Consider the following 11,945-nt stretch of genomic DNA (forward strand, 5'->3'; position numbering starts at 1 on the left):
TCAAATGTATCACTTCATATTTAGTGTCTTTGCAAGATGATTCTCTCTCTCTCTCTCTCTCTCTCTCTCTCTCTCTCTCTCTCTCTCTCTCTCTCTCTCTTTGTTTTCTTGTCTTGGCAAGATAAGAGCTTGGTGTTTGAGGGTATTGGCCCGAATTTTCCACGGTAATAAAACTGAAATTATAAAAAGAGAAAAAATACAAATATTGAATGTTTATTTTTGTTCTTTGTCTATATTTGGCCTTGTGATTTAGTTCACACGGATTAGAATGAGATGTCTTAGCGATCTGTAATGTTATTCATTCATCAGAGGGCGAGAAATAACGAAAAATAACGCTGGTTTGATCCGTGAAATAATCATTGAGAATATGCCTTTTCCACGGAACTAGCAACACTGGCCGTCACTAACATTAACATAATGAGACCTATTAGGCCCTGGGTTTTGAATAGAGTGCTAATATATATTCGTTTAATTTGTACAATTAACTAAAGTCATATAAGTCAGCAGTGACGCGTCGTAATTACGATAAATTACGATACATTACACAATTACTAATTAACGAATCAAATGTTGCATTCATTAAACTCGTCATCCGGAGCTAAAGCCACTTGGTAATACGTATCCGGTTAACATGAATCCAATAATTTATAGCTCAGTTACTGATGAGTTACCAAAGTGATTTGCTGTAATTCAATCCATTACAACATTTGCAACATCGCCATGACTCGTTCAGCTAATCGGGCCCCAGATGTTTCCTCGGCGGGCGGCGCCTGTGCCATGAAAATGAAGTGCCCTTGAAATGGCCACTGAATATCCAAGGGTAATATGTATAAAAAAATGCGCCGAAGTTTCTTCGGCGCAAGAGTTTTCTGTACAGCTGCTACAGCGTATAACCAAGGCCACCGACAATAAATCTATTTTTCGGTGGTCTCGGTATAATGCTGTATGAGCCGAGTGCCGCGAAACTTTAACCACTGCCCGGTGGTGGCACATCCTATATCGTTGCCAATCGCACGATTATGGCTAACTTTAACCTTAAATAAAATAAAAACTACTGAGATTAGAGGTCTGCAATTTGTTATGTTTGATGATTGGAGGGTGGATGATCAACATACCAATTTGCAGCCCTCTAGCCTCAGTAGTTTTTAGCATGTGCCGGCGGACAGAAAAAGTGCGGACGGACAGACAAAGCCACAACAGTTTTCTTTTACAGAAAACTAAAAGTGAATGAACACCTGCCCGGCAGGATGCCGTTAAGGGGTGTGGTAGCGAGTGAGGAAGTCGTGGATGAATTCGAAAGTGGTGGATGTTAGGCTAAGCTGGGGACTAAACTAGGGAAAGGGTGAATTTTATAGGGAATGCTTAGGGAAAGGATGAATTAAATAGGGAATGCTTAGAGAAAGGATGAATTATATAGGGAATGCTTAGGGAAAGGGTGAATTATATATATAGAATGCTTAGGGAAAGGATGAATTATATTGGGAAGGCTTAGGGAAAGGATGAATTATATAGGGGATGCTTAGGGAAAGGATGAATTACATAGGGAATGCTTAAGGAAAGGATGAATTATTTAGGGAAGGCTTAGGGAAAGGATGAATTATATAGGGGATGCTTAGAGAAAGGACGAATTATATATGGGATGCTTAGGGAAAGGGTGAATTATAAAGGGGGTGCTTAGGGAAAGGGTGAATTATATAGGGGATGCTTAGGGGAAGGGTGAATTATATAGGGGATGCTTAGGGAAAGGGTGAATTATATAGGGATTGCTTAGGGAAAGGATGAATTATATAGGGAATGCTTAGGGAAAGGATGAATTATATTGGGGATGCTTAGGGAAAATGTAAAGAATGCTTAGGGAAAGGATGAATTACTTAGGGAATGGTTAGGGAAAGGATGAATTATATAGGGAATGCTTAGGGAAAGGATGAATTATATAGGAGATGCTTAGGGAAAGGTTGAATTATATAAGGGATGCTTAGAGAAAGGGTGAATTATATAGAGAATGCTTTGGGAAAGGTTGCATTATATAGGGAATGCTTAGGGTAAGGGTGAATTATATATGGGATGCTTAGGGAAAGGATGAATTATTTAGGGAAGGCTTAGGGAAAGGATGAATTATGCAGGGGATGCTTAGGGAAATGGTGAATTAGGCTACATAGGGAATCAATGATTACAAAGGGAATCAATGATTACAAAACTTAAGGAAAGTGATGGATGCCGAACTAAATTTGAAACTTAGACGAATGAGGAAAAATTATTAAAGATCTCTGAATATAAACTAATATAATAGGGGATCGTATGGATCGTAGAGAGAGATTCAGAGAGGAGAGAGAGAGAGAGAGAGAGAGAGAGAGATTTTAAACGAGATCTCAGTCTTTTCACCTAATTATGGCTTTATGATAATCAGAGATTCCTCCGTTAGTTTCTGAATCTGCTTATAATAGATATCACAAGGTTACATTGTCCGTTCATTCTTCCGCACGGAAATGATAAGCAAAAAGGTATGTGAAAGAGAGAGAGAGAGAGAGAGAGAGACCCTACAGTTACACTGAGACACTAACAGTCAGAGAGGCTGGCCAGCAAGGTAAAGGAAACGAAAAAGTGAATTAATGTCAAATAAAAGATTAAAAAGGGGTGCAGCTATAGGCCCAAGGCACGCCACATAAATGGAAAAGAGAAGACTATCTAGGAAGTCAGAAAACGGAACGCTAAAATCCCTATAAAGCTTCGGACAAATGTTACGACGTAAAACAGCCAATGTTTAACTTTCCTATCAATTTATAGGAGGTCCCCTTAAGTCTTCCCGCTGGATATCGAGGTCATTACTCTCTCGACTTTCCCAGTATTATGGACGTCAGGAGCCCCACAAGTTCTCTTAAAGGAATCTTGTTTTTCTTATTATGGTTATTATTGCTATCAGTGTAAATGATGGTATTTTTTGCCCTCTGGATATTATTTTCATTGCCTCTACTGATTTGGAATAAATTAAGTATTATTATTATTATTATTATTATTATTATTATTATTATTATTATTATTATTGCTGGTGAAAAATTCCCACTGATGTAAGAGAAAACATACATTTGAATATATATATATATATATTATATATATTTATATATATATATATATATATATATATATATAAATATATATATTATATTTCAGTATATTATATTATTATTATGTGATTATTATTATTATTATTATTATTATTATTATTATTATTATTATTATTAAGAAACTACGAACTTTACCCTGGAACAGATCACGCTCAATAAATGTCCACAATGACAAACGCATCCACACTTCATTTCACAATCAAGAACAAACATCCCCATTTGAAAAACCCTGTGAAAAGAAGACTAAAAGACAACTCTACCCACCCCCCCTCGTAAAATACTTAACGGCTCATTTATTTAAAAGTCTCCTCTGGAAGTCGAAGGTAATTTTAAAAAAGTCTTTCAACGTCTTTCAACTTTTCCCCATCTGGTCATCCATCACTCGAGGTCTCTTTGGGGTCTTTCTCTTTTGGGTCTTCCTCTTCTGCGCCTTCTTCTTCTGGGTCTTTCTCTTTTGGGTCGTTCTCTTTGAGGTCTTCCTCTTTTTTTGTCTTTTTCTTTTGGGTCTTTATCTTTGAGGAATTTCTCTTCTGGGTCTTCTCTTTTGGGTCTTTCTCTTTTGGTCTTTATCTTTGAGGTCTTTCTCCTCAGGGTCTTTCTCTTCTGGGTCTTCTCTTTTGGGTCTTTCTCTTTTGGGTCTTTATCTTTGAGGTCTTTCTCCTCAGGGTCTTTCTCTTCTGGGTCTTCTCTTTCGGGTCTTTCTCTTTTGGGTCTTTATCTTTGAGGTCTTTCTCTTCTGGGTCGTTCTCTTTTGGGTCTTTATCTTTGAGGTCTTTCTCTTCTGGTTCTTTCTCTTTTGAGTATTTCTCTTTGAGGTCTTTTTCCTTGGGGTCTTTAGACGGGAACTTTCTCAACGTCCCAGTGGGTCGTCACAAGGATCTTGGGAACCGCGGACGGTTCATTAAAACGTCGCCAAGGATTCCTGATTGGGGGTGGGATCAAAGGGCGCAAGGGGAGTGGAAGAGTGAGGAGTGGTAATTAAAAACAGATAAAGAGGGAGGGAAATTGACAAGGGTTCCTTTGATAAGGACGATAAGAGGATTACGTACACACACACACACACACACACATATATATATATATGATTATTGATTCAGACTATATATATATATATATATATATATATATATATATATATATATATATATATATATATATATATATATATATATATATATATATATATATACACAAAATGTATTTACATTTATATAAATATATATACATTGTATATGCATATATATATATATATATATATATATATATAAACTCGTTTCCACAGAAAAAACACTTTTTGTGAATCATGACCGGTTTCGGCTTTATTTTTAAGCCATTGTCAGAAGGCTGAGAGATTGTGATAGAGATGGCTTAGAAATTCAACCAAAACCGGCCAAGATTTACCCGCAGTTATCTATTTCCCTGTGGTATAGTGTCAGAGTGATTGTGTACTACCCGAATGACCATAATATCAGGCCAAGGAAAGAACAAGTAGAAAATGAGCCGAAGTCTCTTCAGCGCAGTCGAGTTTTCTGTACACCGTAAAATCAAGGCCACCGAAAATAGATCTATCTTTCGGTGATCTCGGTATAATGCTGTATGAGCCGCAGCCCATGAAACTTTAATCACGTCCTGGTGGTGGCCTATCCTATATCGTTGCCAGAAGCACGATTATGGCTAACTTTAACCTTAAATAAAAGAAAAAATATTGGTACTAGAGGGCTGCAATTTGGTATGTTTGGTGATTGGAGGGTGGATGGTCAACATTTTAATTTGCAGCCCTCTAGCCTCAGTAGTTTTTAAGATCTGAGGGCGGACAGAAAAAGTGCGGACAAAATAAAGTGCGGACGGACAGACAATGCCGGCACAATAGTTTTTTTTTACAAAAAACTAAAAAAGTGCTATTCACAGGAAGTCATTGGTTAACTTCAGCTGTGCCTCTTATGTACTGGTGAAGGAAGAGATACTCAAGACAATAAAAATCGTAAACTAGGAACAAAGAATGACGCATTCACTTTCAATAAAGAAATAATCCTTGTAGCATTACACTTTTAAGCCGTACTGTATCAGAACTTGGAGTGAATCAGTAACCCATTCATGCGCTGTCTGACTTAGAATGGAGACTCTGAAAGCTTTGTAAAAGACTGTCTGGACTGGAATATTGTTTGAAATCAGAAGAATTAAATCTTGAATGAGATATGAAACTTCAGCAAGAAAACACCTACTGTACCTTCTTTTAACTTTCACGGAACAGGTGTGTTACGGTAAAATCAAGCAATTACTTTCTCTTTCATGACACCTATTTCGTAAAAGTTAAGGGAAAGTAGTTGCCTCTTTTCCAATGCGAATAACATCAAAAGGATTACACGACTATGTAAATGGGATGGGTAGGTCCTGTCTCTCAATTGTATAGGAGCCCTGAGAGAGAGAGAGAGAGAGAGAGAGAGAGAGAGAGAGAGAGAGAGAGATCAGATCAGATCAGATCAGGTCAGGGGAACAAAGTCAGTTGAATCATATCTCATGAATTACAAGTAGGTCAAAATCGACGATATATTTCTCTCCTGAGTTTCGGCACCGATGGAATTTCTGAGGAGAGAGAGAGAGACCGTTTTCGTCACACCCTTCTAAAGGGGAAAAAGGGCGTAAGCAGACATAACACAACAGCGGGATTTTCAACCTAAGTTCTCTCGATCAAACAAAGTTAAGGATATAAAGTAATTAATAAAGGAATGGAATATACGTGTAGTTTAGCCCAAAGGCCAAGCGCTGGGACCTGTGAAGTCATTCAACGCTAAAACGGAAACTGACAGTAAAAAAGTTTGAAAGGTGTAACAGGAGGAAAATGTTGCAGCTGCACTATGAAACAGTTGTTATGAGAGGGTGGATAGCAAGATGGAAGAAAGACAATATGAATGGAGGTACAGTAAAAGGAATGAAAGGGGTTGCAGTTAGGGCCCGAAGGGACGCTGCAAAAAAAACCTTATTAATGCCTACAGTGCTCTGCGCGAGGTGCACTGACGGAAGGAGCCTTATCCATTAATTAAAACGAAAATCAGAAAACCAAAACAGACTAAAATAATCGCACTCTGACTTAGATATAAATTATCTGAAAAAGAAGAAATGGTTCTGAGTTGGGTAAATAGCTTTCGGAGGGCGTACAAATCTCTCTGGATGACTCGAGGCCCGTTTTGTATGGTAGAAAGCTTTTCATTTCTTCCTCCGAGTTGCTGCTTATCTCTGGATAAAGGAGGAGCCGCATGATCCGCCTTAATTACAAGTTAAAGGCTGGGCCATGATAAAGCGGATTCCTTCCACCATCTGTCAGGATCAAGAGAGAGAGAGAGAGAGAGAGCGCCCAGAAACACGGGTATATAATAGTACTCGAACATAACCCAGAAATAAATTAATGCCAACGAAACATAAACTAATACTTTATTTTCGTCTTTTTGAGAGAGAGAGAGAGAAAAAAAAAATACAGGTACAGATGTGTATTCAAGCATAATCCAGAAGTGAATTACTGCTTTTTGTTACCAATTTATTTCCAGAGACAATTTGCCATATATTTCAATTTCTTTATATCTAATTCAACCTTGAATAACGTGGGTTAGAGAGAGAGAGAGAGAAACTGCTCCAGATTCGAGACAATTATGACACTACAATCATCAGCTTCAGAAAGCCATAGTTTGTAATCTCTGCTGACAGTATGTGTATGTATGTATGTATGTATGTATGTATATATATATATATATATATATATATATATATATATATATATATATATATATATATATATATATATATATATATGTATATATATATATATATATATATATATATTTATATCTAACTCTTCAACCTTGCACACCGTAGAAGTTACTGCAGTCAGTGCACTTCATGCCGGTGCACTATAGGCGAGATGACCTCTGCTAAAACAGATCTAGACTATTTGTCCGAGAGAGAGAGAGAGAGAGCATACTCAGAGAAATAGAGAGAGTCTTCTAGATTATTCAACAGAAGACCAGAAGAGAGATAGAGATCTAGAGAGAGAGAGAAAGTCTTCATCAGGGACAGAGCATACTCGAAATAAGTTTCTTCTTTCTGTCTTCTAGAATTATTCCAACAGAATGACCAGAAGGAAGACATCTGCTAGGATCTAGATATCCGACTATTTTAGATCTTTTAAAAAGTCTTCATCAAGGGACAGAGGCATTAGTTTTCCTCTTTCCCAAGGTCTTCTAGATTATTCCAGAATGACCAGACATCTGTTGTGATCTAAACCAACTATTGCCCACATAAATCTTCTGAAGAGTCTTCATCGAGGACAGAGCATACTCGGATTGTTTCTTCTTTCTAGCCGGTCTTCTAGATTATTCCAACAGAATGACCAGAAGGAAGACATCTGCTAGAATATCTAGATATCCGACTATTTGCCCGCATGACGAGAATCTTCTAGAAGAAGAGTCTTCATCAAGGGACAGAGCATACTAGTAGAGTTTCTTCTTTCTGCAGAGCCGGTCTTCTAGATTATTATGACCAGAAGAAGACACCTGCTAGAATATAGATATCCGACTATTTATGACAGAGATCTTCTAGAAGAAGGAGTCTTCATCAAGGGACAGAGCATACTGGAAGAAATAGATACCGGTCTTCTAGATTATTCCAACAGAATGACCATGATAGAATATATATCCGACTATTTGCCGCATATCTTCTAGAAGAAGAGTCTTCATCAAGGGACAGAGCATACTCGAAGATATAGTTTCTTCTTTCTTAGTCTTCTAGATTATTCCAACAGAATGACCAGAAGGAAGACATCTGCTAGGAGAAATAGTCTAGATATCCGACTATTTGCCGCATGATAGAGATCTTCTAGAAGAGAAGAGTCTTCATCACAGAGCATACTGGAAGAAATAGTTTTTCTTTCTGCAGAGCCGGTCTTCTAGATTATTCCAACAGAATGACCAGAAGGAAGACATCTGCTAGAATATCAAGATATCCGACTATTTGCCGCATGACAGAGATCTTCTATATCAAAAGGGACAGAGCATACTCGAAGATATAGTTTCTTCTTTCTGCTGACGGTCTTCTAGATTATTCCAACAGAATGACCAGAAAGACATCTGCTAGAAAGATCTAGATATCCGACTATTTGCCACAAGACAGAGATCTTCATGAAAGAGTCTTCATCAGGAACAGAGCATACTCGAAGAAATAGCAGTTTCTTCTTTCTGATGACCGGTCTTCTAGATTATTCCAATAGAATGACAGACATCTTAGATAGTCTAGATATCCGACTTTTTGCCCGCATGACAGATCTTCTAGAAGAAGAGTCTTCATCAAGGGACAGAGCATACTCAAGAAATAGAGTTTCTTCTTTCTGCAGAGCCGGTCTTCTAGATTATTCCAACAGAATGACCAGAGGAAGACATCTGCTAGAATGAAGGAATAGATTTGCCCGCTAAATATCCGAGTCTTCTCAGGGACAGGGCATACTTGCTTTCTGAGAGGGTCTTCTAGATTATTGACAGAAGAGATCTCTCTAGAAGATCATCGACTATTTGCCCCTGACGGGAATCTTCTGAAGGAGTGTGCATCAAGGGACAGAGCATACTCGAAGAAATAGAGTTTCTTCTTCTGCAGACCGGTCTTCTAGATTATTATGACCAGAAGGAAGACATCTGCTAGAATTGACTAGATGTATCCAACTATTTGCCGCATGAAGATCTTCTAGAAGACAGTCTTCATCAAGGGACAGAGCATACTCGAAGAAGTTTCTTCTTTCTAGAGCCGGTCTTCTAGATTATTCCAACAGAATGACCAGAAGGAAGACATCTGCTAGAATTGATCTAGATATCCAACTATTTGCCGCATGACGGAGATCTTCTAGAAAGAAAGAGTCTTCATCAATGGACAGAGCATCTCGAAGAAATAGAGTTTCTTCTTTCTGCAAGAGATTATTCCAACAGAATGACCAGAAGGAAGACACTTGCTTGATCTAGATCCGACTATTTGCCCGCAACAGAATGAAGAGTCTTCATCAAGGGAAGACACTGGAAGAAATAGAGTTTCTTCTTTCTGCAAACCGGTCTTCTAGGTCCTTCCTTAGAACCAGGCCAGAAGAGAAGACATCTGCTAAATAGATCTAGATATCCGGACTATTTGCCCTGCATGACAGAGATCTTCTAGAAGAAGAGTCTTCATCAGACAGAGCATACTCGAAGAAATAGAGTTTCTTCTTTCTGCAGAGCGGTCTTCTAGATTATTCCAACAGAATGACCAGACATCTGAAGGAAGACTATTGCCCACACTTGTGAGATCTTCTAGAAGAAGAGTCTTCATGAACAGAGCATATCGAAGAAATAGTTTCTTCTTTCCGACCGGTCTTCTAGATTATTCCAACAGAATGACATCTGTAGAATGATCTAGATATCCGACTATTTGCCCGCATGACAGAGATCTGCATCAGGAACAGGGCATACTCGAAGAGTTTCTTCTTTCTGCAGAGCCGGTCTTCCTAGATTATTCAACAGAATGACCAGGAGACATACTGAAGAAAGCTAGATATTCGACTATTTGCCACATACTGGTAGAGATCTTCTAGAAGAAGAGTCTTCATGACAGAGCATACTGGAAGAAATAGAGTTTCTTCTTTCTGGAAACCGGTCTTCTAGATTATTCCAACAGAATGACCAGAAAGGAAGACATCTGCTAGAATAGATCTAGATATCCGACTATTTTGCCCCATGACAGAGATCTTCTAGAAGAAGAGTCTTCATCAAGGGACAGAGCATACTCGAAGAAATAGAGTTTCTTCTTTCTGCAGAACCGGAGATTATTCCAACAGAATGATGACCAGAAGGAAGACATCTGCTAGAAGGATCTAGATATCCGACTGTTGCCCCATGACAGAGATCTTCTAGAAGAAGTCTTCATCAAGGGACAGCATAGAGTTTCTTCTTTCTGCAGAGCCGGTCTTCTAGATTATTTCAACAGAATGACCAGAAGGAAGACATCTGTTAGAACAGATCTAGATATCCGACTATTTGCCCACATGACAGAGATCTTCTAAGAAGAAGAGTCTTCATCAAGGGACGAGCATACTCGAAGAAATAGTTTCCTCTTTCTCAGAGCCGGTCTTCAGATTATTCCAACAGAATGACCAGAAGGAAAGACATCTGCTAGAAATAGATCTAGATATCCGACTCTTTGCCGCCGTCTTCTGAAAGAATCTTCTAGGAGTCTTCATCAAGGGACAGAGCATACTCGAAAAATAGAGTTTCTTCTTTCTGCAAACCGGTCTTCTAGATTATTCCAACAGAATGACCAGAAGGGAAGACACCTGCTAGAATAATAGATCTAGATATCCGACTATTTGCCGCATGACAGAGATCTTCTAGAAGAAGAGTCTTCATCAAGGGACTGAGCATACTGGAAGATAGTTTCTTCTTTCTGCAAGCCGGTCTTCTAGATTATTCCAACAGAATGACCAGAAGGAAGACATCTGCTAGAGTAGATTTAGATATCCGACTATTTGCCCATATTGAGATCTTCTAGAGAAGAAGAGTCTTCATCAAGGGACAGAAGACTGGAAGATTAGTTTCTTCTTTCTGCAGAGCCGGTCTTCTAGATTATTCAACAGAATGACCAGAAGGAAAGACATCTGCTAGAATAGATCTAGATATCCGACTATTTGCCCGCATGACAGAGATCTTCTAGAAGAAGAGTCTTCATCAAGGGACAGAGCATACTGGAAGATATAGTTTTTCTTTCTGCAGAGCGGTCTTCTAGATTATTCCAACAGAATGACCAGAAGGAAGACATCTGCTAGAATTGATAGATATCCGACTAGTCTTTAGAAGAAGAGTCTTCATCAAGGGACAGAGCATACTGATAGCCGGAGATAGTCTTCATGTTGCCCAAGGGACAGAGCTTCACTGCATACTCGAAGAAATAGAGTTTCTTCTTTCTGCAAACCGGTCTTCTAGATTATTCAACAGAATGACCAGGAAGACATCTGCTAGAATAGAGATATCCGACTGTTCATGACAGGAAGAAGAGTCTTCATCAAGGGACAGAGCATACTCGAAGAAATAAGAGTTTCTTCTTTCTGCAGAAGCCGGTCTTCTAGATTATTCCAACAGAATGACCAGAAGAAGACATCTGCTAGAATGAATCTAGATATCCGACCTATTTGCCTGCTGAGTCTTCTAGAAGAATCTTCATCAAGGAACAGGGCTACTCGAAGAAATAGTTTCCTCTTTCTGCAGAGCCGGTCTTCTAGATTATTCAACAGAGAATGGCCAGAAGGAAGACATCTGCTAGAATAGATCTAGATATCCGACTATTTTGCCCGCATGAGATCTTCTAGAAGAAGAGTCTTCATCAAGAGTCGAGCATACTCCGAAGATAGTTTTCTTCTTTCTGCAGAGCCGGTCTTCAGATTATTCCAACAGAATGACCAGAAGGAAGACACAGATCTAGATATCCAACTATTTGCCCGCATGACAGAGAGAAAGTCTTCATCAAGGGACTGAGCATACTCGAAATATAGTTTCTTCTTTCTGCAGAGCCAGAATGTCTTCTAGATTATTCCAACAGAATGACCAGAAGGAAGACATCTTGCTAGAATAGACCGGTCTTCTAGATTATTATGACCAGAAGGAAGAAGACACTTGCTGACTATTTGCCTGCATGACAGAGATCTTCTAGAAGAAGAGTCTTCATCAAGGACAGAGCATACTGGAAGAAATAGAGTTTCTTCTTTCTGCAGAGCCGGTCTTCTAGATTATGACCAACAGAATGACCAGACAGAGGAAGAGTCTTCAT

The 11,945-nt window shown here is 38.8% G+C and overlaps 1 protein-coding gene across 1 annotated transcript; it reads right to left on the reverse strand.

The window, feature by feature from the left end:
• Positions 1-3,500: 3,500 nt before the first annotated feature.
• On the reverse strand, positions 3,501-11,945 carry LOC136834043 (uncharacterized). Its single transcript, XM_067096300.1, has 3 exons — positions 11,807-11,945; positions 11,094-11,226; positions 3,501-3,834 (listed from the first exon to the last, which is right to left on the reverse strand). Exons 1-3 carry the CDS (start codon positions 11,943-11,945, stop codon positions 3,501-3,503), a joined length of 606 nt encoding a protein of 201 aa, XP_066952401.1.

The sequence above is a fragment of the Macrobrachium rosenbergii genome, chromosome 53, assembly GCF_040412425.1.
Source record: "Macrobrachium rosenbergii isolate ZJJX-2024 chromosome 53, ASM4041242v1, whole genome shotgun sequence".
Lineage (NCBI taxonomy): Eukaryota > Metazoa > Arthropoda > Malacostraca > Decapoda > Palaemonidae > Macrobrachium > Macrobrachium rosenbergii.

Excerpts from the sequence above, each read along its gene's own strand:
- LOC136834043 (XM_067096300.1), bottom strand. The coding sequence starts at position 11,945 with ATGAAGACTCTTCCTCTGTCTGGTCATTCTGTTGGTCATAATCTAGAA. Across the intron at positions 11,227-11,806 it reads AGAAGATCTCTGTCATGCAG|AAAGAAGAAACTCTTATTTC; the intron begins GCAAATAGTCAG and ends CGGCTTCTGCAG. Across the intron at positions 3,835-11,093 it reads TTGAATAATCTAGAAGACCG|ACCCAAAAGAGAAAGACCCG; the intron begins GTTTGCAGAAAG and ends TCAAAGATAAAG.